The sequence below is a fragment of the Mustela nivalis genome, assembly GCF_964662115.1.
Source record: "Mustela nivalis genome assembly, chromosome: 5".
NCBI classification, from domain to species: domain Eukaryota; kingdom Metazoa; phylum Chordata; class Mammalia; order Carnivora; family Mustelidae; genus Mustela; species Mustela nivalis.
In genome coordinates, this window is record NC_139024.1 from 12,853,498 (window position 1) to 12,873,974 (window position 20,477).

Here is a 20,477-nt window from a genome sequence, read left to right on the forward strand (position 1 = left end):
TAAAAGAAGGGATCCTCACAGTTAAAATTAAGGAGCAAACAACTGAAAGCCTAAGAATGGACAATCTCCCATGAACTCTTGGGAAGTACCTGAAATGCACAAGAGTCAACCTTTCTGCAGCTGACACACTGTTGTGTTTCAGATAACATTTCATGCTAATTACTTCCTCAAAATGATGGAGCTAGGTAGGAGACGTTATTCTTTAGAAGAATACAAAACAAAGAAACAAAGGTGGAAATGATGTCTTAACCAATATTAAGGTTAATATTAAAGGTAAAAGATAGAAGAAAGTGTTCCTTACAGAAGACTAGATAAAGTCTTGAGCTTTCCACACAAGTTCCTTTGATCAGAGGTAACAGTTACTTTACATGTCACCATGCTAAATTTAACAACTGATGGGTTTTGTTTGATGAGGTCATAAATATTTGCTTCAAAACAAAATAATACACACAGAAGGGCCATCTTCTATGATGACCTCAGTTCACATACCATGGTGCGTTTTGGTCCCATTGGACATCTTCCTCATGATTATGTACACAAGTTGGACTTTTAAGCATGGTATGGTCTTTCCTTCCCAGCAACTGACTTAATTGAGATGTCTCCTTCACATGTGTAGAGTGGAGTGCTCAGAAGATCAAGTTTTGATGACTCAGGAGCTGGCACTTTCCTGAAACTAGAGGCTCCCACAGGTTCTTGCAGTGACCTGCTTCCACATAGATGGTGGCTTCTAAGCTCAGTGAGGGTCTGAATGGCATGAGACCCACCTAGGGCAATGGAGCAGTTTCTGCTTCCAGATTTTCTAGCTGAAAGAGGAAAGAGCAAAGATAGTGAGCATTTCAAACTGGGTTGCAGTGCACATTTATCAGGCATCTTCTGTGGGTCAGAACTGTCCTGAGGGCCCTCAGTATACTTTCACTTGTAACCTTCAGAGCTTTTCCTAAATGTCAAGACATTAATTAATCCCTTGGGTCATTATGAATAATCTCTTGGATCATTATGAGTATGCTATTGCATTTGTACACATTAATGAATAAGAATTATACAGTAGTCATCAAAGAGATATTATTGATAATGGTTTCCTTGAAAAAATACGTTTTGAATCCAAATCCCTTATCTCCCTCTGTTCTTGACTCTCTTTCTCCTTCTTTATCCTCAAATTATTCATGACTTGACAAAAATTTCAAAAGAATAGCAGTGTCTCTTTTTGCAATCCCTTTCATGTTCTTCATTTCTAGATGAAGACATTTTTATTTTTTATTTGGTTCTCAAAATTAATGGATTTTTTTTTTCGGAAGCAACCAATTTGAAGTTCAGGGACTTTTGCCACCCCCACTTCCACTATAAAGCTGGCATATACATTGAGCAATAACATGACATTTGTTCACACACATAAAAATGTGGTTTGGTATTTTCAAATATGGGAAGATATTTGTGGCAAAGAAATACATTTTGTATTTAATAAGTAATCTCTGCTGTCATTGTTAATATATTCTTTGGTGAGAAGGAAAGGAGGTGTTATAGAGTCAGTATAAAGGGAGGGTTTTTCCTTTAACTTTATTTTAGTAAATTTCACACTTCAGGAAAAGTGCAAGAATGAGAATAGCATAAAGAACATTTGTGTACACTTGACCCAGACTCATCTGCTATTAACATTTTATCCCATTTGTTTAATCATTTGCTTTCTGTTCTTTTTTTTTCTCTTCTTCCACACACACACACATGCACACACACTATCTCTCTGAACTATTTGATACTCAGTTGGCTTTTTGTCACTACAGATTTCAATATATATTTTCTAAGAATGAGGAATACAAAGATCAGAATCATCATTTGGAGAGGCAGTCTACCATGAACCCTGGGTTTCCTGCACATCCTTTCTGACTGTGCCAAACTGCAAGGCTTAACCTTCCTCTGGCCTGGAATAGTTTCTGCAGGTGGTCACATAAGCAATTAGGTAGGCCAGGGTGACCACAGCATTGATCACTGTGTGAAGTACCTGTTCCTAGGGAGTTTTTTTATTGCTTGCCCTCAAAAGGGCTGGGACTTTAGCTCTAGGTTCCTTAATGGTGACACAACCCATTGTGTGTGCAGCCACCATCAGGTCCCATCACACTGCCCAGTGGGATTTGGGGATAGAAGAGGCACTGCTATGCTAAATTTTCTGCTGCTGTTGTGCTGTGAGTACTAAACTGTTGACTTTGGTGGACATTTGGCCCCTAAATAGTTGTGGCAAAACAACCTGCTTTCTTGCTTGCTTGGTTTACTCCTTTGGAATCTGGTTACTTCTAGCCATCTTCTAAGAGGTTTTTCCCAAACTGGCACCATGAGCAGGATGTCAAGATAGACAATGACTTTTTGGAAGAGAAAAGGTAAGGACTCATGGACTGGGTTTGGGAATATGATGAAAGTCCTTAAGTCCTTGGGATGTGGTAGGAAATGTGCTACAGAGAGTCATCCACTTCTGTCCTCGCTATTGATGAACATGGCACAAGTCAATAGATGGGGGCTGAGTGATGAGGGATAAAGTCTAACCAATTGCCCAAATGGTGCCATGGTTGTTGCTTGCTCTCCTATGGACACGGAGGCTAAGAGAACTCTCTGAGCCCCACAAGGGAAGAAAGCACAACTTCACCAGTTTTAAGTCAAGACTAGAAACAACTAGAGGGCAAATGCCTCTATAATGACTACTAAGACATAGATCCATAGTGAGAGGGAAAAGAGAGATGTCCAGGAGTGCTTTGATCAATAGGTCGAGGAACTGTTAGACATGTGACTGATGAAGGAGTTAGGGAGGTTATAGTCTTAATGAATAAGGAGAATTTCTTGAGGCCAATAAAATCCCATGAAACCTAATGGAGAAAGCTACTCAAAGGCTGAGGCTGCTCTAGACTTATTCTATCATGAACAGAAAGACAGTTTGATTATGATCCCACATCCAGAGAATGACTGGTTCACTTTTAAGATTATCCCCTTCCCTACAAGGTGGTAGCATTCTACTACTTTTTTTGGTGGGAGGCCTTGTGTTAGAAGCTGTGCTTGCTAAGCGCCATTAGACACCCATGATAAAGGTAGAACTCTCTAAACCAGGCATTCTCTGCAATCTGAGACAAAGGCCAAGATGGGACCACCCAATGTCCTCCAAATTATAAGGCAATGCAATATGCCTCTTAACCTGGGGGATTGCAAAGTAGAGACAGATAGGATAATCACCAAAAAAATGCAGTCCACGTATAAGGCTATGACAGGCCCCAATGGTGCAGTTAGTAGATCATTACAAATAAAAATCTGTGTGCTTCCATAGAACCAGATTCTTTTGTGAAGACTAATCTCCCTCTAATGAGGAGCTAGGAAGCCATGTGGCTGTCTTAGGGAAAATATCTGCTTTGGAACCCCTATTGCCTGACCCCCATTTCTGTATTATACTTTGAAAACCTTTAAAGATAAGGGATGAGGTAAGGTATTTTCATTTCCAGCAGGGATCAGAGGCCTCATATCCTTAGAAGGTCAGAATGGGGTAGGGGAGAAAGGTAAGGGGGGGGTGAATACACACACACACACACACACACACACACACATAATATGTATGTGTGTATATATATATGTGTGTGTATATGTGTGTGTGTGTGTGTGTGTGTGATAAATATCTGTGCCTGAAAGACTAACACGCTAGGTTCTCTTGAGAGGTGAGGACTACACATTCAATTAGCCAGATTTGAAACAAAATAAAATGAGAAAAGAAGTGACTGTTTGGATCCTTGTCATGCACCATTTTTGTTGCTCCCAAGACTGAATGTATAATTGGCATTGATAATTGACATGCTTGTTCTGTGTAGGCCCATAAGGTCCAAGGGAGATGTTCCTGATATGGAAGAGCCTCTTGTGGGTGGGTGATGAGGGAGATGCATGCACAACAGATCACACCTCTACTTCAGTTTCCCTTCCATGGTCTAGAAAAGACCCAATTTAGAATTCCAGGAGAAGGAGAGGAAATCACAGTTTAAATGTAATACTGCTTATGAAAAACACCATATCTTAATATAATAGTTCTGTGTTCCTGGTGAAAAAAGCTAAGTCGATCTGGAGACTTATGCAGGATAATTGCCAACTGAATTCAGCTGGTGCTTCTACATCCTGGCTACTCCAGCTATTGTGACTATGACTGAAGCAATTGCCCATAATGGCACCTGCTATGCTATTTTGGACTTTGGTCATGTCTTTTTCTCAACTGCTTTATTCCCTAGAAGATCCAAATCCCTCACCTGGCTGAGCCCCCGGAACATACTGGGCTGCAGTAGTAATACTTGAACCTTCCTGCTATTTGCCACCAATAGGTAGGTTGACACACAGAGCAAACCCCCTCTTTTTGTTGGTGACATGGTCCTACCGCATCGATGATATTATCTTGATAAGCCCTGATAAAGTTAGCAGATGGTAACTCATATGAAGGCCCAAGAAAGCTTGTTAACAGCTTGTTAATCAGAATTAACATTCTGATAAGATACAGGGACCAACCATCCAAATCAAAGTTTTGGGAGCAATGTGGGCTACAACTCAGAAGTGGATTATGAAGACAGTAAAGAGAAGAGAACTATGGCTCTCTGCTTTCAGAAGGCAATTTCACAGTTGCACCATTCAGGCATTGGAGATAATATGTACCTTATCAATGTATGTATTTGTTGAGTCTGAAAGTTAATCAGAAAATCTGACAAATTTGACTGAGGGCCTTAGCAGCCCATAACCCTGGAGGTTGTTCCAACATCCCAGCCCTGGGGCTCTTTAAAGCACCATAGAAGGAGGCAGCCTCCATGGGGAAAGCCTCTGCATGCCTCCTTGGTACTATTATCTACTTGAGTTGGGGAAGGAACTCCTTAAACGTTTGAGGTGCTGGGAGAGGGAAATAATGAACCCTTTCCACAACCTGGCAAAATAATCACATGGTTCATTGAGACAAGAAGCATCTCTGACTGACAACTTGACCAACTTGACCAACTTCCGAGTAGGTCTATGTGTTGTGGGATAAGGAAAACTCATCAGTGTTTGGCTGGCCCTGAGTGACTCTATTGTGTCTAATGTTATCAAGGAAAACTCCTAAATGTGAAGCCCCTTGCCCATGTCCAAATGCACAGATAGATGTGGTCTTGTTTTAGTTAGGGTCATACCAATTAATTTGCTTTTCCTGACACCTGGGTCCTCTTGGGTTATTCCATGCATGGCTATCAAGGCTGTAATTACTTGATGACCCTGCCCATGTGAATTATCCAGATTAACGTAATAATGATCCAAAACAAATTTATCAACAAATTCTAAACTAAAGTAACCTCCCCCGTCAGTTATATGTTTGTAAGTGGAGAGAATGGGCCACAGGATTTCTCTCTACTGGGCATGGTGGGGGCTGCTGGTTAACTCTTCTTTGTCTCCTGCAACTATTGGCAATGACACCATTCCTTGGATCACATTCCCTTTGTTAGGTCCCCAGATAAAGAGGGCTGTCCAATGCTGTCTGACCTGAGGGATACGTAGATTCCTGTTTTCATGTAGCAGTGTGAAAATTGTCCCCCACCATCCAAATCCACATTGTAGAGACAGTCAACAACATATCCTTTATTTTAGCTACCATATCCAATGAGATGGAACAAGCCATGGGAGGTCAGCAGATAAGGCTAAACTCTCTGACTGTAAATGGATCATTGATTGGCCTTAGACTACATTCTTGTTGATATGATTGAATTAATTTGTTGTGTTTGAATTAATATTAACACTGGTGGTACAGCTTATACATACTCTAAGAAAGAAAGCTAAATGGTTATCAGAAATAAGATCTATTAGCCCTCTCTGGGACTTACTCAGTTGAATATAGATCCTAGAGTGATATGATTCTATGGATAAGTCATCTAATCAATTATAGATTGAAATAAATAGAACAGATTTGGGTTCTAGCCCTTATCAGTACGTCAAATCCAAATTGCTATAGGTGGCATCTGAAAATTGAGTTCAGCCAAAAATATGTTGAGCTGACAGGTGAGTTATTGGGAAGGATAGTTCTCCAGGCACCCTTACATATTCTTGCTGACTGAGTTGTGTTGCAAGGTCTATCCTCTGACTCTGAGTTCTTCCTATGGTCACATAGTCAATTAAGAACTTTTGCTGCCTGACTGTGTGAGGACCACAGCATGGACATTTTGTGATTGTTTGCTTCTAGGTAAGAGGATTGGTTTGCTTTCTCCTTGTTACAAAAGGTAGCTAGCTCTGGGCTCTTCAGCTGGGTGCAATCCACTGTGCGCATACAGACAATCTGGGCCCATTGTGTTGTACCATGGGACACGGGGAGAGGGAACCAGGGCTCCCACGCTGATGCTCCTGCAGTCTGCAGTACCATGAGTAGTAAATTGTTTTCTCTGGCCCACTGAATCACATTGTATATTTTTGGTACCCATGGAGTGGTGCCAAAACTGCTTGATTGTCGAGATACTTCCTTTGGAAACCTGTAATTCCTTTCTATTTCCTGAGTCTGGGTTTCTTTCCCAACATGACCATACATACACATTTCAGTAAGTTTGACATTTGGCATTGATACACTATTTTAATCTACCCTCAGTTTTCCAATTTTGTCAAAAGTTTTTTGAACTGTTATTTTTTTCCAGGAAGTCAACTAACAAATCCTCTTGGGCTATTTTTTAGCTTATTTTGAACAATAAATATTTGTAAAGTTTTTAGATTAAACTGAAGCTGATTTAAGACATTTTTACTCTCTATCCACACAATGATTGGAATGGGTTTCTTACTTCTGAAGGGAATTTAAAAGATTGTTATTTTGTCTTTTTTTAACCAATGTCATCATTCTATGGATGGAAACAGAGGTGTTGAGAGGTAAAGTGACATGCCTGAGTACTGGTCAAAGAAAGATAGTTCGATATTCTTATTTTTGTTTTTTTTTTTTTTTTTTTTTGCAGCCACTTTTTCTACTTTTGTTTTCTCTTCCCTATTTGTGATGCATCCAAAGTTGCAAATGAAACCAATAACAGAGTTGGGTACTTTTGAAGCTGATCAGAGTTTCAGCCAGCAATAGGCTTCAAAATTTCATTACTATAGAATCATAAAAACAAAGCCACACTAAAAACCTAGAGTTGATGCCTAATAGACAAAACTCTCCATTTACCTCAATGATATAGAACTCATCCTTTTTTTCTAAGCTCCCTTGCCTAAATAGACATATTGAGATCTAGAGTATGACACGTGGTCAAACTTTGGTAAAGGAGAATTCAAGGAGAAGTGAAATAATCTGGTAGTTACAAAGGATCCTGACTCACTGTGTCATATGCTTCCTCCTGCTCTTAATGTGTGTTTATTTTGCTCAATATAATAAATCTTTTCTCTTATGAAAAGAAGCTTTGGTGGTTACTTTTGTTGTTCACTAGGAGAAACTAGTCTCCAGTGTCTAAATGGGGTGATCAATCAAAGCCAGAAAGGAGCCCTAATTTGTTGTCAGATAAAAGAGATCGGGGATGTCTTGCTTGGGAAGATCTCCTATGCAAAGACTGGCATGGGATGCCAAGCTCACATAGCTGGTTATTGGCAGCCTGGCACCAGAGCCTAGGCTTCTAGTCTTGTGTTCTTTCACAAGAAAGACTGTAATTATTCAACTTCTTTGGAATGCATCTCACTGTTGAGTATAGATGATTTTTAAAAGAAACCTATTTTCCTCAAAGTCATTTTATTCAAAACAGAAGAATGTACCGATTATGAGACTTATTCTTAGCAATGTGTGGTTTAAATCAGTGAAAACATATCCCAAAGCTACATAGACATTTTCCCCCTTTAGGATTGTAACCAGAAAGTGGCAAATTTCAAAACAAAGCAAAACAAAAGTGAAAACCAAACAAAACACAACCTGTTCGATTTCAAACTGAAGCAAGTTTCAGTATCTTGTTTGTATTTAGGCCATACATTTTAAATGAGTGAGACTAAGAGCTCAATGATCAATTTTAGAATCCTGGTTAATACCTGGGATAAAAGGATGTTGCCATTTTTTCTAGTAAGACACTGAAGTTTGAAAATATTTGTGCCTAACTAGCACTTATGGTCTATAGTGGGCTTTGAAACTGCTTGGTGAAAACTCCATTCTGTGAGATGTTAGGAAACATCCTTTGAAGCACTGAGCTTGTGTTCAGGTAAGTTTGGGAACTTTAGCTTAAAAAACAAAATGCAAATATTTATATATACATATACACACATATATATACATATGTATATACATGTGTATATATAGACACACATGTATTTAATAGATATAATACATATATTAAAAGAAATATATTTATACTATATATGAAGTAAATATGGCACACACACACACACACACAAATGCACAGCAGGGTTTTTCAAAGCCTTTACAATGCTAATACACAGTACTAGTCCCCATGACCAAAATTAGACATGCAACATTTCTGAAAATTTGTGTAAAGAGCTATTTTCTTACGGAACTTATATTAACATTTTACTGTAGTAGTGTGCTGTAAGATCCTTATAGAAAGTCATTTGTTCTGATTCCTTAGACACCAAATCTTAGCACCCCAATTCTGGCCACATTCTCTTCCATGGAGGCAAAATGCTGGTGCTTGAACATTCAAGGCCTCCAGTGACAAAGAAATCTTTGTATCTCAAGTCTTAGAAAAGTCTTTCTTTGGTTGCATTACAATCCCTTTCCCTGTAGCTTCTGCCTGTTGGCGTTAACTGGAGCTGTACTGCATAAGTCCAATTCCCTCTTCACATCCCTTCAAGTATACAAAGAGAACACTGTTGTCCTCTCCGAGTCTTCTATTTCTCAGGTAACCATGTGCAGTTATTTCAACCATTTGTTATCCTGAAGAATTTTAACTTTTTTCACCTTCTTAGTTGCTCGTCTCTGGACATGTTCTAATTTGCGTACTTCATTCCTGAAGAATGTGGTACATTAGAGTAAAGATAATGTGTCTTAAGCTCTAGATCCTAGACTTCTGTTGATATGATTATCTATCATTGCAATAGTTGAGATGGCCTATATCATATTGCTGATCCATGAAATAAAATCTATGACATCTTTTCGTATCTGTTATCACTCATCTTCTGTGTGTTTATAGATGGATTTCTGGAGTAAAATTTTTCCCTTGTAACTACTCTAGCTGTCGTTTTTGCTTACTCTTCTACTATGTTTGTTCCCTTATACTAGAATCTAGGTTATTCAGCATTCCTCCATTGGTTGGGACTCCTAAGATGGGAATCTGCCAAAGCCTATAAACCTATTTCATTATACCATTATATCCAGATCATAATTCAACATATTATAACATTATTAAAAACTGCAAGAGCTGGTCAAATCTCTTGATAAAAACACTACTGACACCGTGTTTGCTTGATTTCTGTATCCTCTAAGAAAACAAGATTCCTTTTACCATAATTCTTAGAGAGCTTATCTTGCCTCTTACAGGTTATTGCTTCCTTTCTAAGTGTTCTCAAAATATATTTTAGTAATTTGTTCTAGGTCCTAAAAAATTTAGTGAAAAGCTAAATATTCAGTGAGGGTTTTTGGTTGCTGCAAAGTTGCCATTAAAACTGTGACTCTATTTCTTTCCCCCAGTTTTCCAGGAATGTCGCCAATTCTTCTTTGCTTCTGAGGTTATGATTTATGTTTCATTAACAAATTATGTTTCATTTACAAATTCTTTTAATGTTTCACAATATTCAGGAGGCCTGACCTTATTCTGAGTATCCTACTATCCTTTAACAGTATCTTCACACTTACTGTCCTTTAATTCTTTCTAAAAATGTTTTAGGCTGAAGATTTTTTTTTTTTTTCTGAGAGAGAAGCTTGAAAATAAAATAAGGTTTGAAGAATTGTGCTTTCCTCTTGTTTTTCATTAATACTGTCTTAAACTTCGCAATGTTAGCAGTGCAGAAGGAAACTTTCTTTTGAGAAATCAGTGTGGTATCTTTCAGGATGCCTGGGATCTAACTCCTATTTTTGGGCACTGCTTTAAAGACATCACAACTAATTTCTTCATCATTTAAATGTGGTTGTCACGTTAGATCAATAGTTCTCAACTGATTCCTCCCCTTTCCCTGCCACACCCCTGCCACCCCACACCAGGGGACATTTGGCAATGTCTGGAGACATTTTGGCTGTCACAACTAGGGGTGGGTGGCTACTGCTTGCATCTAATGGATAGAGGACGGTGATGCTGCTAAACATGGCAATGTACATTCCCCCGAAGCAAGAATTAACCAGCTCAAAATGTTACCAGTACCGAGGTTGAGAAGCCTTGGCTAGGACCAAACTTGTGATTCCTTTTGTCACCATTCTTTTATTCCTTTTTAATTTCCCTTAAAAGAGCTGTAATTCAGTTTCTTGGGGGAAAAGAGAAGAAAGGAGATGAAAAGTGCAAAGCCTCATTGACTGGCTTAGAATAATAATGCTAGCCAGTTTCTTGGCAAAGTATGTGGACTATGATATATAACATTCCATGAAAACTAAGTGCTAGCTACTACAATTATCATCATTTTCACAGATGTATCCATTGAAACTGGAGAGTTTCAGGACCTGGTCAGTGGTAGACTCTAAATAAATAAACGTACCACCTAAAATTTTATTTTTATTTTATATTATTTTTATTTTATATTATACCTATATATATATTTATTTTATATTATACCTGCTTTTGTTATCTAATTATAAAATGTTCCCTTACCTGCTGAAATTTTTATATAAATTTACAGATACCAGAGTATATAAATACAAATGAGCCTGCCTTTTTCTTTAGTCATAAAAGTTTTCCTAAACTCTATTTGAAAACCAGATACTTGAAAAGATTCTCACTATCAACTTTTAAGTATGTGAAAAAAAAAAGGCACAAAATTTTTAAAAGTGTGTATCTGGACTACACTCCTCATTTGTAGGATAAGGCAGTTTGTATTGGATGATCTCTAGTGTTATTTTTCTAGTTAAAATCACCTAGGAACTGTGAATATTTTGCATATGCTTGATAAGTCCATTTGCCTTAATGTGATTTAGATGTTGATATTTATTTATAGTGTAGTCATTTGAGAGTCTACTTGTCCCACTGAATTTCTGAAATAACCAGAGAAAATTTCAGTTGTTAAAGTATATGGTAGCCACATTGCAAGCTTCCATCTCTCTGCAGCATGGTAAGGTTCTGGGGGTGACATGTGTCTCTTCTATTTCCCAAGGGCAATTCAAAGAAAGCGTCTTTTAGGTTGATGTTTTGAATTTGAATGAACCCATGTATAATTATATTTGGGGAGTTTTGAATATAAAGACAATTTGACTAACATGATAGAGGGAAAAAAAAGAACGGTAAGAGTGAAATATTCTTGCTAAATTGGTAAATTATAAGATGGATTAAATAAGTGATCATATTGTCAAATATGATCTTTCTTGAGTAAAATATTCTTATTTCTTAATCTCATTTTCCATAGCCTTTGCTTTCTTGTTTTTTGATCAGATGTCTTAGAGGTAAATATCTCATCACAAAAAGAAAAAGTTAGGGCGCCTGGGTGGCTCAGTGGGTTAAGCTATTGCCTTCGGCTCAGGTCATGATCTCAGGGTCCAGGGATGAGTCCCGCATCGGGCTCTCTGCTCAGCAGGGAGCCTGCTTCCCTTCCTCTCTCTCTGCTTGCCTCTCTGCCTACTTGTGATCTCTGTCAAATAAACAAATAAAATCTTAAAAAAAAAAAAAGAAAAAGTTATGCATTTGTTATGCTTCAAGGGACTTAGGCACCATTTTGGAATTCTGGATTGTTTCTTTATCTATCTCTTTTGACTTTTATGAAGATTTGATAATGTAGGTAGAAAAAAAAGGAAATAACCAAGCAGGACTGGATAGATTGCCTAGACTTCTGGTGTCCCTAGGATTCCTGGTATCTGTACGGAAAACAAAAGAATGTGGCTGATTTCAAACACAAAAGGTGCTCTTTTCCTCCCTCCCCTGCTCCCTCCCTTCCTTTCTTCCCCCTTCTTTCCTTATAAATCCTAAGCTTTATAGACAAATGACATGAATTATTTTTCTCAATATCCGTTCTTGGACTGACTGAGCCATTATTTTAAGTCACAATGAAACTTTCAGCTTATATTTATTTAATATTTGATAATTATAGGGAACTAATTTATCAGGCTAATTACTTATTTGTATGTATTCCTAGTAAGTTCAGTTGTTATGTAAAGAAAAAGTAGTTCATTTTCTTTTATTCACAAGCAATAAGACAATAACATTAAATTATACTTAATCTTACCTCCCACCCAGATATGATTAGTAAAATAATATTTATGGGTATTTGTTCCTTCAGCATTCATCACTGGTAATGCAGAAGATCAAACTCATGACATCTTGAGATCTGGCATTATAATCTTTTGTATTATGAAAATACATAATACATGTATTATGAAAACCATTCATGTTTTGAAAAAGTACTATTAAAACTATTTAGCATTCAAAATAAATCTTGTTAGTAGCCTCCTCTTTTCCACTTTCTACTCACTTCAATGCCAGGAACTCCATTATATAAGACAGAAATTTCTTAGTGTAAAGGGAGAAGGGCAACAAAAGTTGTGACCCTAGGTTCTTGACTTCCATGGAAACAATAATTAGAAAAGAAAAATCAAGACATGTTTTGTTTTAGAAACTTGTAGTCCTCATAAAGTAGCCCCCCAAATAAATTGGCATTTGTAAAATTGTAGCAATTTGCAAATACTTATTGCAACCTACCAAAAGATACAGCAATCAGAATGACATTCAAAAGTTAATGACTGGTTTGTGATAGGTCATCTTCATTCAGTTTGTTTGGTATGAAGAAAAAAATGCAAAAGCAAAAAAATACTATGTAACTGTATTTCAAATTCATAGAGGTAGAAGGAAGAGTAAATGTGTTGTAGAAAGTTAAAAGAGCAAAATATCCACCTTTCATATTTAGCTCCCAAACTATATAGATAGCAACTAAAGATTGACATGTTTCAAAACACTAAATTTTCCATGATAAATGATTATGAAATAGCAATTCACCACTTAAGGCCAGCTGAATAAGTAACACCTCATTTAAAGTTAGTTTTTAAAAAATGAATATATTGCTCTATTTTATCAGTTAGTTACATCAGTTGAAAAAACAAGCACAGGAAAATACTGCAGTAATTATATTAGTTAATCTAATATTTGAAACTTAACCTCCCTGAAAGATGTGAACATTCATTCAAGAAGAACACTAGCTAATTCATGCATCAAGGTATACTGTATGGTTCTGATATGCAGAATAATCTTCTGGTTCAATCCTCTCATGCTCAAGTTGAGAAAACTGAGCTCTTATAAGATGAAGGGCTTTGTTCCATCACATGTTGGGCAGCCAAAACACGACCACTAGAACATTCACCTGACTCCCTGTCCTGGTCTCTTCTGGTACCATCACCAAGCTGCCTTTTCTAGTAGGATAAACACGATTTATGAAAATACTAAGTGAAACTCTCTCACATGAATGAAAAATTCTACCTGTGGAAATGCACATGGTATCACTCAGTGATACTTAATATCCTTAAATTCCCTTAATATCCTTAAAGTTCCCTTAAAATAAGGGAACTCATATATTCATAACCCAAATCCTTATTATTAAATTTCTAATTTCCCAAGCTATTCATTAATCTATTTGGATGTTTATCTTTATACACAGATACACAGATAGCTACAAATACATCTAAACAAGCCTATGTAAAGACCTTATGGGATTTGAATCATTAATATGTAAATACTAAAATTTAGTTCTAAGAGCTACCATTGAGAAGAATGATAACCAGTCTGGTAGGGCAGTAGGGCATATAGATTAAAATCAAATTCAACTGGATTCTGGATTCATTCCTCACAGTTCCTTTTGTAACTATGACCTTGGGCAGGTGAATTCTTTAAACATTAGTTTCCTCAACTATAGAGATAAAGATCCCTACATAATGAGGCTAAATAAGATATACTGGGCACAAACTGGGCAGTAAGTGTTATTTCTGATAGTCTTAAAACCAAATATTTTCTATGAATAAACATATTTTTTAATTAAACAATATTTTCTCCTCCCAGATTATGGCTGAGTTATAGAAACATGATATTCTTATTGTTATTTATTAAAGATATTATTCATTTAAAATCTAAATACATTCTAGGGTTACACACACATAAAGAGGCACTCCAATATCATGCACATGTGCATACATATGCACACACACACACACACACACACACACGTAACTGGATCCATTTTCTTTTTAAACCCTAGAATTGAAAGAATAGCCATTTTGGTTTTATTCACAAAATATGCATTAATGTGATCAAGCTGTGTAATTTTGTGAGCTATTCCCATTTGGGGCTTTTGTGATGGAATTGAAATGCTTTTCCTTCTCAAATTATCTCTCCACAGATGTTTTATAAAAAAAAATCAAGATGTAGTTTTTGAGAATGATGTGGTTGGTTTAAAAAATTAGGCTTCTGCTTTCAGTTTAGCTGGGGATAATATAGTTTTGTAGTTAATACTATTGCAAAGCATCTTCTAATTTCTGGACATGTGGCTTGCATTAAAATGTCAAGAAAATGCTTTAAAAGCAGTAACCAGGGGTCTTAGGGCTGGACTTGCCATATTAATTAGAAGAAGTTGGCAAGAGGTACCATAATATTAGGTTTATCAATGTTATATCACTATAGCCTATAAAACTCACTGATAGAAAACTAAGGCTTTGTCCAACTATAGCTCTATAGCTACACTGTTTTGCTAAACACAAGACTCATTTGGTAGAAAAATTCTTGCTAACCAGTTTGACTAAAATGGTAGCCAGGTTAGACAAAACAGTAACTTTAGCAGTATTTGGATAAAGTTACAATTTAAATCATTTTTCAGTTTCATGTTTCATTCAAAATTCAGATACTTGTCCCTACCTTGACCTTGACCCAGTGAACCAGAATTTCTTGGAGAAGTGTCTCAGAACTTATACTCTTAATAAGGTTTGAGAACTTATGGTTGAGATCATGGAATAATATTTGGGCACAAAGTGGCATTGTTTAAGAAAGCAGAGGAAAGCTTTGGATTAATATTAAAAGCCCAGGGTTCTGCCTCTTACTGGTGGTTTGATCTTTATTATCATTGAGCCTCCCTGGGCATTCGGTTTTTCATGTTTACCCATCAGGTTTGTTGTAGGAAGCTAAGATGATAGTGCACTTTTTAATCTGTATGCTGTGATACTAACGTAAGATAGCATTATTATGATGGTTATGGTTAGTACAAACTCTTTAAATAATAATCCAACTTATCTAAGAGAGTTGTTTCTTTTCCCATATAATGTTAAACATTAAAGGACATAGTTTAGGTATCACAACAGAAATGCATTACGGAATGCAGTCGGGGTGGGAAGCCAACCAGTGAGGATGGGTTGCAAGGACCAGCGTCTCAGCTCTGAGCTGATCTGAATTGAGCTGAGCAAATGGGGGATGAGCTCTGAAGCAAGGTGGAGTCCAGAAAAACTGTCGACTGGTACACATACAGAGAAATTAAATTGCACGGATAGCAGATGTAAAATGAATGTCTTTGCCTAAGTCTATCTAATAAAAATCGAGAAGCCATAAAGACAACGAGCTGAACATAAATCAGGCATGGAGTTTTACAGCTGGAGAAGGAGTCTGAGCCCTGGAATTCACAAAAGGACATGAGGACATTTTTTTATTTTACTTTTTTATACTTAGTCAGGGCAAGACCTCTTTAGGGCACTGAATCCAGTTTGTGGCTGGCTTATCAGTAGCACTTGTTAGAAATAAAATTAGAAGACAAGCACAGATGTAACAATTTTTTTTTTTTTGAAAGTAGAGCTTTTGATCAGAGGACTAGAGAAAAGAAAAGGAAGAACCCCTCTCGTGAATATTTTCCAGTTACTGAAGGGTTAGCCTGGAATAACGTCAGAGTGTTATGCAAGCATTGGGGTTGTCCATCAGTTGCTTAAGAAAGGGGTCATTCTCACCACCCTCCATATCTCCTGAAATATCATGAGCCCTCTCATCATTCATTCATTCAACAGATATTTTTGGAATAGTTTTTGAACGTGTCAGACACTGCTGTAGGTAGCTGCTGGAGGAAGAAGAAAGAGCAAGGCAGATGTGGCTCATGGCTTCAAGAAGCTATGCCGTCCAGGGCAGCATGTGCCTACTGTAAGTAGGTACTCCTTTGCAATGTAACTGCAGCTACTACCATCAGGAGGTAAGGTCTGTTTTGCCACACCTTGAACCTAGAACCGGGAGCTACCATGAGGACAGCAGGGCGAATGTGTCACCCCCTAGGCTGAGCCTGGCTAAGACTGGAAGAACATTCTAGGCCAGCCTGACTCAAACTACTGATCTACGGAAATGCAAACTGCATAAATGGTTGCTCTAAGAGCTATGTTTTGGAATGATTTGTTAGGTAGCAAAGGCTGACCGAGTCACCCTTAGCTATGTAAAAATGATGCAAAGTTTATTTGGGGCACAGAATTTTCTCACACGGCTTATGAAATTACCTTGATAACTGCCAACTCTTCATTTTGCGCTGTAGGGACATGGTCTCAGTGTACAGTTGTCAGAATACAGACACCCTGGGAAGGTTTGATATTGGATCTCTGATCTGCAGAATATGAAGTTGACTAATGCGCTTGAAACGTGACATATAGAGTATGATCTATTTCTTGGAGAAAATACAAATATGTAGGCAAGACATAAACATCTACAACAGTACCAAGTCCAAACAAGCAGTCAAAAAGTTCATGCAAATCCAATTAGCTTTGCTTTGCAACATGATGGGTCATGGTGTCAAAACAAAAACAGGAATGAACAAAAACCCCCGAAACCTGTCAGTTTCTGAATTTGTCTGACTAGCCAACTATGTCCTATAGACATGGCCATAAAGTGTCTGATTTTTCCTTCAAATAATTTCATTATTTTGATATATTATTGAAACTATCACCAAAGGCTTATGTATCGTTCCAGGAGTCCCTTGTAACCACTGCGATGCTCATGATGACACATCAGTGGAGATGAGTGAAAGAGAACTTTGCTTTCTCTTAATTTTCAAGTATGTCAGAGCGTCTTTTCCTTTTTTCCTGGCAGCCACTCTTCTGTCCAGCCCTCTCAGCTGGGCATTTTGGGAAGGCAGCCAATTCCAGGGCTAATGTGTGTCTGCTGTTATCTGACACTGATCCTGCTTCATAGAGGCAACCATGAAGATAACCCTAATTGGATGTATTTGTAAAGCAAACCTTTTAGTTACTTAGAACAGAGCTTCCTCAATTAGCTTCCTTTCCCTGCTCTCTGGTTGTACAGGAACCACACTAAATGTGAAAATGTTGGATCTCCATGGGAGTCAAGAACAGGGTTGGGACAACGGAAGGATGATCATACTGAACTCAGAAGTGCTCCATCAGACAGGCTGGGAGCTGTGCCTCCAGGAGAGCTGGTGAGGGAAGGGCCCTGAAAGAATCTGGTGTGAGGAGAGGCCCCGCAATGGTCCAGGGTAAGGCTACTCCCAGCCACACCCCAGCATGTCTGCAAGAGAGGAAAGGTAGGGCAGGCCCCGACTGAGGGAAAATCAATACTTCATAGTGGGCTCTGTCCCTGTGCTCCAGGGGAAGTATTTTGTTCCAAGGCAAAATGTGTTAACCTTGGTTTAGGATTGAGGGTTTCAAATTGCATTCTGTGATGTATTATCCTCAGGTCAGAGAAAATCTATTTGAATCCCTACCCTCTCTAAGTTACTCACAGGGTTTTGATAGCTGCTGAGAGGGAGAGCCGCTTAGTGGAAGAAGCAGGTTTAGAGTTCTTGATGTGGAAAAAATAGAAAAGAAGCAGAGTAGATTTCTTTCTGTCTCTGACTCAGTCTGAAATGGAGCTAGAAGTGGCACAAAGTAAATTAGTAATTTCCCTTTGGTTGGCAGTGAGTTGACCATCATTTCCTTCTACCACCTAGAGGATCCAAGTTCTGGTGTTCCTTTTAACAATATTGAGTATCAGACGCGTGAGGATTGGCGTCGCCTATGGCAGACCATGTGGACCTCCTTAAGCTAGGCCTGTGGTCAGTAGGAGAGGGTGAGCCTGGGTGGGGTTGGGCTGGGGGCCTGTAGTGGGTGTTGGGGAGACAGAGTGGGACCTGGAGAAAAGTAAATGAAGAAGCAGCAGCTGCTCTGTACTGCAAGGCTCTTCTCCGTCTGCCTCCTCAATTAGACTTCCTAGTCATTTTTATAAAGGCATCTGTTCTCACAGTCCTGGCCTCTGACCAGGTTCTGACTCAAGGATTTACTTCACTGGAAGTTGAGTTTCAGTTCTGTGTTATAAAATTAAGGAGGCAGTGATTTTTGGATGGTGACACTATTATTTGAAACTTATTTACATTAATATTAAGAATTAAGTGGTATGTTTGGTTTACTTTCTAGTCAGATTCCACAGTTTGCACATCAGTAGCTTATCAAGGTCATATTAACTTAGAGACACATTTTTCTCTTTTCTGATTCTCGTGTGAGTCTAATACTGTATATAAATCTTGACTCCTCCCTGCAGGCTGCCCTCTGTACTCTGTGCAAGGGAATGTATCTTCCAAAAAAATAGTCACTCCTCGCCATATTAACTCTGACTGGTAGAATGACTGTTAAAAAAGTAAGTTAGTTCCAATAATTAAGTGATATGTTTGAAGTTTCCATTAGAGTTCAAGTGTAAAATTTGACAAACCGATGGCTGAACAAGTAAGAGCTGGCATTTTTTTTTTTTCCTGTCTTTTCTCGCTGTGACATTGATTTGCTGGGAACATCTGGCACCTATCACCACCGTGAGTGAAGTGATGACCCTTTCTGTTTAACTACAGAGCCAGAACAGAACTGACTTTTAAGAAGTGACAGGGATGTTGGAATGATATGCATGAAACATAGACATTGGGGAAAATGAGGAGAAGTCTAGAACAGCATCACTTCCACAACGTGCTAACATCATTAATTTTGCATAGAAGAAACAGCTGTGAAGATACTGATTTTTAGTAGCTTTATGGATTTCTAGTTGGTGTACCTCTCTATCTAAATAAATATACACAAATACATAGAGATGTTTAAATAATGTAAAGTATCTCTCTGTCACAGTGACCATAATTTGCTATCCTCCCTCAGTCCTCATAAGGGGGGAACCTCCATCCCTTAGTTACTGATTCACTTCTAATGGTTTAAAAGTTTGATTGGAACAAAAATCTATAATTTTTATGTCATCCCCCGTAGGTGTACCCAGTTCTAGAAGCTGCATACCTGATGGTTAGTCCTATCCACTGTATTGGCCGTGGAGGGGTGGTCTCTGGTGTTCTGACGGATTCGAGTGGAGTTCTGTTGCTCAATGGTAGAGGAAGTTGGGATACAGAACTCTCTGAAGCATCGTTTGAAGTTTTCATCCAGAAATGCGTAAAGGACTGGGTTTAGGCAGCTGTTTGTGTAACCTAGAGCAATGCAGAAGTGCCAGGAAACGGTCTGGAATGTAGTTTCTGGGATTGTAATCAAGGCTTTGATGATGACATAAATGTGAATGGGAGTCCAGCAGACAATGAACACAGCCACAACCACCAGCACCATCCTGGTGATTCTTCGCAGATTCCTGTCCTTTTCTTTGGAGCCAGAGAGCATACGGACACTCTTGAGGCGTAAGATCATCAGTCCGTAGCACACGGTAATGATGAGGACGGGCATGATGAAGGCAAAGATGAAAACACAGATTTTCAGCAGGTTTTCCCAATACCAGGTTGGGTGAGAGAATGTGAGTGTACAATCTATGGAGCCTGGAAAACAATAATTATAAGGCAGAATGAGCAGCAACAACTAATTACAGCTTTGACCAGAGCTAACTTAAAACCATTAAGGAAAGCCAATAAGGGAAGGTTTAAAGAAATCGAGAGAGAAAGCTCTCTGTTGATTTTCAGGGACTTATTTTTAGCTCTTTGTTTTCTAAATATCTCATGTTTCATCTATTTTGATCACATTAAGCTTTCATTTAATCAACAATTATGGAACCTTTCACTTGAGCTAGATCCCCTATGGGGTCCATGTTGACATAAAAAATACAATCATTGTCCAAAGTCTATAGGAGGTTCCAGGTAATGGATAAATTCTTTTCACTTTTTGATCTTTTTGATAGGTGGTTCATGATTTTGATATGAGGACTAAAAAAATAAATTTGTCATGTTGACAGCCATTTGAAATTTTAAAACACCTTAATGTTCTTTTGAGTTTAAGTCTAATCAATCTTGTAAGAGCTATATTCTAATTTTCCCATCATTTTGATGAAGTCAATACAGAGAAATCAGGAAACAGTAGATTATATTTTCTTTAAAATGTTTAGTGTTTTAAAATTTAGGAGAGAACTCCTATTACAAAACATTCAAAGTCATTTTGCTAGAAAAATAATCACTGAAATTACAATTTG

At 38.0% G+C, this 20,477-nt stretch overlaps 1 protein-coding gene across 1 annotated transcript in view; it reads right to left on the bottom strand.

Annotated features, from left to right (window-relative positions):
* Positions 1-212: 212 nt before the first annotated feature.
* The window catches only part of OPRM1 (opioid receptor mu 1), a 72,201-nt gene continuing 51,936 nt past the window's right edge, over positions 213-20,477 (bottom strand). The window contains exons 3-4 of the mRNA XM_082731411.1: positions 19,313-19,833; positions 213-803 (exon numbers count right to left, since the gene is read on the bottom strand). Of these exons, the coding sequence (XP_082587537.1) occupies positions 765-803; positions 19,313-19,833 (560 nt within the window). The 3' untranslated portion in view covers positions 213-764. The remainder of the gene's footprint in view (positions 804-19,312; positions 19,834-20,477) is intronic.